The sequence below is a fragment of the Plasmodium cynomolgi genome, chromosome 7, assembly GCF_000321355.1.
Source record: "Plasmodium cynomolgi strain B DNA, chromosome 7, whole genome shotgun sequence".
NCBI classification, from domain to species: domain Eukaryota; phylum Apicomplexa; class Aconoidasida; order Haemosporida; family Plasmodiidae; genus Plasmodium; species Plasmodium cynomolgi.
The window spans coordinates 794,412-799,556 of NC_020400.1; the positions used below are offsets into that span (position 1 = coordinate 794,412).

The 5,145-nt window shown below is 46.2% G+C and overlaps 2 protein-coding genes across 2 annotated transcripts; one reads left to right on the top strand and one right to left on the bottom strand.

The window, feature by feature from the left end:
* Window positions 1-1,720: 1,720 nt before the first annotated feature.
* On the top strand, window positions 1,721-3,406 carry PCYB_072750 (GNS1/SUR4 domain containing protein; the record flags this gene model as incomplete). The annotated part of the gene is made up of 2 exons (XM_004221672.1): window positions 1,721-2,941; window positions 3,092-3,406. 2 exons carry the CDS (start codon window positions 1,721-1,723, stop codon window positions 3,404-3,406), a joined length of 1,536 nt encoding a protein of 511 aa, XP_004221720.1.
* A 730-nt stretch (window positions 3,407-4,136) lies between these two features.
* Window positions 4,137-4,969, bottom strand: PCYB_072760 (co-chaperone Hsc20; the record flags this gene model as incomplete). The annotated part of the gene is made up of 4 exons (XM_004221673.1): window positions 4,137-4,214; window positions 4,432-4,492; window positions 4,757-4,806; window positions 4,916-4,969. Coding segments are annotated over 4 exons (243 nt in total), but the record flags the coding sequence as incomplete, so codon positions are not given.
* Window positions 4,970-5,145: the final 176 nt, after the last annotated feature.

Here is a 5,145-nt window from a genome sequence, read left to right on the forward strand (position 1 = left end):
GAAAGCATCCAAATGCATGAGGGGGAAGCATAAATTAAAACGCCTCGAAAAAGGTAAAAAAAAAAAAAATCCAGAGGAGGCACAACCAAGTGGGTGCACAAACGTTCCGAATGATAGATTATCAAAAAAGGGGACATGGACTAATGCATAACCATTTGCAATGTTTTACAACTTTTCTTCCTCCATTTCGTGCGCGCGAATGGTACCCCGCATATTCTTTTAATAACATAGGGTCAAAAAAAAAAAAAACTATTGGACAAATTTCTGTGCTTCAACGTGGTGATGGCAAAGGAGTGCAGTCAGATGAGACAACACATGGAGTGAAGCCTCCTTGGAGACTTCCCCACTTGGTGCGCGCACTGTGTCCAAACCTTTTTTAACTGCGGCTTTTCCCTCCAATAGACATGCACACACAGGTGGAGATCATCCTGCAGTGGCGAAGCTCAGCTCCCCTAATTTGAACCACAATAATATATGCCACCCCTTTCACCGTTCTGGCCTCCGTCAGTGTAGCACTGTGTAACGAAATCCCCTTCGCTGCTTAGCGGACATTCGCTTCGTCCATGATCAGCTGCAACGTGAAGTTAAAAAAGAGACACATTGGTTGTGTCCCTTTGCAGGAATGGGGAGGACAACTGGGAGTAAACACGACGCGCGGTCAATTGTGCACCGATTGGATAATCCGCGAGGAGGGTAAAAAAAAAAAAAAAATAAAATAAAACAATTCGGTAAGGGGTTCCCAACTCTGTGCACCCCTTTTCTCCAGCTAAATGGCAAAATTGGTGAAGCTGCCAATTGGAAGGGGAGCACCAACTTGGATTTACTTAATCGCAGAAGAATAGTCATGTGCAAGCGGAGGCATACCCGTGCAGGTGAAAAAAAGGTTTGGCACTTCCCCCTGTGGGAAAGCAGATAGTCTCCATATGTGATGCGCGTGCGGCGTTTGTTCTGGTTTTCTTCAGGTGTCGCGTTGTAGGTCGGGTTTCACCCCCTCTTCGCGCGTCTCCAATTCGTCACTTGGGCACTTGCCTTTTTGCGCATTTTTTCTATTTGATCAGTTCCTTTTTACGATGGTGCGCGCCCCTTCGACGAGGGCACGAATCAATTGGTGAGCGTGCGGATCTGCCTACATAGGGTCCCCACCACAAACGTGTGCATTCATGCGTGGGTTTGTATGCGCGGATTCGAACGCACGAGGTGAGGGATGTCGGTCCCAGCACCGAGCGCTTCTCCTTTTCTCGCAGAATCCACCTTGTCGAAATGGGGGGGGCAGCGTATCGTTGCACGAGGTTTCGTTCTGCCCGCGTTTGGGCGGTGTTCTGGTTGCATGTTGGTTGCGGTGGGGAAGCAAAAAAAATAAAGCACACAAAATGGAGAGAAAAAAAAAAAACTAATGAGGAGCAATAAAAATAGCTAGATAGGAAAAGCAGAAATAACTAGTGAGGGCAACAAATTTATGAGCAACGCGGTGGCAAAACAAAACACGGAGGCATTCCCCACTGCGAGAGACGTGTGCAACAGCGCGGAGCGGAGAAAAGCGACGCGCAGCATATGGCAGTATAAGGCATCACGAGGAATCGCGAAGCATCAAGAGGAATCACGAACCATCACGAGGAATCGCGAACCATCACGAGGATTAACGAACCATCACGAGGATTAACGAACCATCACAACGCACCACAACGCTGTGCACCCCCGCACAACACCGTGTAATGCCGCGATGAGCCCCTTAACCCCCCTGAGCCGCGCATTCTGGGCGCCCGGGAAGGGCAGGGAACTGGCGGGGAAGTACGAAAAAACGATCCTGCTGATCTCGCTGCTATACATCCCCGCAGTGTTGGTGTTACAAAGAGTGATGAAGAAGCGGAAGGAGATAGAAGCCAAGGCACTGAAGGTAGCATGGAACGTGTGCCTGTCGATGTTGTCCCTCATAGGAGTGCTGCTAATCCTTACGTATGACCCCAATGTGTTAAAGAGTATAATCCTAGAGGAGACAGAGTACAGACCAGAAACAAGAGCAGTTATCACCATTTTTACACTTACAAAAATAGTGGAGTATGGAGATACAGTATTTTTAATTTTAAAAAAAAAATTAACATTTTTACACAGTTATCATCACTTAAGTGTAGTAATATATTGTTTGTATTCTCAGAAGGAATTAGTTTCTCATGCCCATTACTTTGTCTTCCTCAACTTAATTGTCCATACCATCATGTATTTTTATTTTGGCTTTATTTATATTGTCCCAAAAATTCTGTACAAGGTCAGGCAATTCATAACATGCTTACAAATTATCCAAATGTTCATAGGAATTTTTATTTCCTATTATGCTATAAAAAATGTGGATAATCCAATTTATGTGAAGAATGCAATTGCGAGTTTGGTTTTATATCTGACATATGCGATTTTATTTTTAAATTTTTATTTCAATAATTATTGTAAAAATGTGAAAAGCAGCGTAGCGACATATATGATCAGTGTACATATATTGGGACTGATTGGACTGATAATGCTTTGTACAAGTAATGACACGTTGAGATTATTTATTGAAGTTACCATAGGATGTGTATTTACTCTTACGTTACTAAGCTGTTCCTTCCATTTTAATACTCATTATTGTCACCTGTGGAAAAATAAAATAGCAGACACAAATTTTTTTGAGCAAACTGATTTACTTAATACGTATAAAGACAAGTACTTCTCTAACATGGCCTTTTTAAAAAAAATCACTTTACATATGATTAAAACTTGTTTGCTTTGCTTTAACGGTCTTGCAACGTATGCACATGATTCGATATTCCTTTTTGTAAATTTTTACTCGGAGAGGCTTAAGAGGATTTCTCACGAGTCGGCTGCGCTGGACAAAAGGGGGGACGCACTCACCGCGGGCCGTCCGCAGGGTGGGGTGGGCGGCCTGATAAGCGGCACGATGAGTGGCGCGGTAAGTGGTGTGATAAGCTGCGCGGTAAGCGGATCAACGGGGGGCGCACCGAATGACGAAGCGAAAGGCAGGGCGAATGCGGTGAAACCCCCCGTGGACGCACCTAACCGAAGAGACAACAAATCGAGCAAAGTTCTTCTCCTCATTAAGGACCTTTACAACAGATCGATAATCTCCTACATTATATACAAATCACCTATCGAAAGTATAGCCAAAAATTTTGAGCCCATTTCGCCTGACCAGTCAGCAAGGAAATCAATCCAGCTAACACTTTTTAGCATGGCCAAGCAGGCGATACAGAACTACCTGCTCTACATTGTCTGTTTGATTCTCCCTATATATTACGGACTGCGAGTGTACAACGACGCGCTGCTGGGTCTGTGCGTACACGGAGCGCTCAGGTGGCTCATCGAAATTTACTCTACCAAAATTTTTAACAAGTCGCACAAGCTGCACGGGCATTGAAAAGTGTGAGCAGATTGCTCGCGGGGTGCTCGCGGAAGGAGTAGAGACCGACTAAACCGAATGAGAGGAATTCCCCCCCCGAGCAGTTACCTTCACATGGGGAAAGCGTGTTATCACTTTGGCGATTTTTATGCCCCTCCGTTGGGAGCACTTCGTAGGGGGGCGAAACGACAGGCACACGTGAACGGGTACCAAGCACTATTGCTTACGTCACCGTGGGAGTAGACCCCCGCATGTGCAACTCGCGCAGCCGCCTCTCATGTCTTCCACTCGCAAGACATGTGTGACGCGCGAAGGCGAACCGTACGCCCCACCTCCCAAGTGCCGCACTCTTGGCAAAAAAAAAAAAAAATAAAAAAAATAAAAAATAAAAAAATAAAAAATAAAATAAAATACGTATGTGTATTTCTTTTTTTTTTTAATGAACTAAATCTGTGTCCATTTTAACGACTTGGATGCCAATGGCGCAGGCAAATATGACCATTTCGAAGTTTGAAAGAGGAAGGTGACGCGTAAGGTGCGTTCGCAGGGGAGAGAGATCCCCCTTTTAATTTACGCAGGGGGATCACATCAAAGGAGATGTTGCACAGAACACAAGCAGTTGGGGGGCAGCATAATGATGAGAAGGCCATATAGGGGTAAAAAAAAAAAAGGGAAGTGTGATGCGCAAAAGGATCACAAGGCTAACCCGATGAAGGGGCTCTCAACCCGACGTCGCTCCTCCTCTGCCTCAAACGTTTTGAAGACGGTCCAGTATTCTATTTATGAACTTCAATTTTTTTAGGGCCTTCAAGATATGCTCAAAATCCTGCGAGGCAGGCGCGAACGGGGGTGTAAAAAGAACGCGTAAAAGGAACGTATGAATGGGAGGGAAAGAGCTAGGGGAGGTGTATAGGGGGACGGTACGAAGAGGTGCCCTCACCCAAGGAACTCTTTCACATTGGCAAGCACACCCAGCTGTGGCGAATCAGCTTCATGCGAAGGGGCACAGTGGGTGTGGCAAAGTAGACCTATGCGCTGCTTACCCCTTTGTCAAAATGGAGTTTAATTTTTTCGATGTGGTCTTCGTACTTATCCTTGTACTCTCTGAGGCGATTATTTGGGTGAAGTTTTGGATAGCACGGGGGGTGGCATGGGGGGCGGCATGTTGCGCGTGGGAGCAGGGTAGCATGTGTGCGCGAGGGAGCAGGGTGGTATGTTGCGCGAGGGAGCAGGGTGGTATGTTGCGCGAGGGAGCAGGGTGGTATGTTGCGCGTGGGAGCAGGGTGGCATGTTGCGCGTGGGAACAGGGCCCCTTTTGTCATTTCCCCTCATAGGGGAACTGTCTTTCTACTCTCTCTCTTTCTTTACTTGGTCATGAGGGTAATATTCGCCTCGGGGTCTCCGATCTGTTCATTCACCTTGGGGAGGAGACAACAAATGAGGGAAGTAACAATGGGTACACGTTTCCTTCGCGCGCTGTCTCAACTCCCGTGGGGAGACGCACAACTTAAGAGGGTATGAATTCACCTGTACAATTTCGGCCAGGAACTCGCTGTCCTCCAGGTTTTCTTCCTCCGGGATCTTCAAAATGGGGTAGAATGTAGTGAAAGGAAATATGTGTTGTCGTTATGGCTTTTCTCGCCAGGTACATACTGAGGGGAGATCGTCCCAAAGAAGGGACCTGGCAAAGGCGCACACACCACTAGGAGTACGCAAAATGGGGCGATGAATTGAATAAAAAAAAAAAAAAAAAAAAA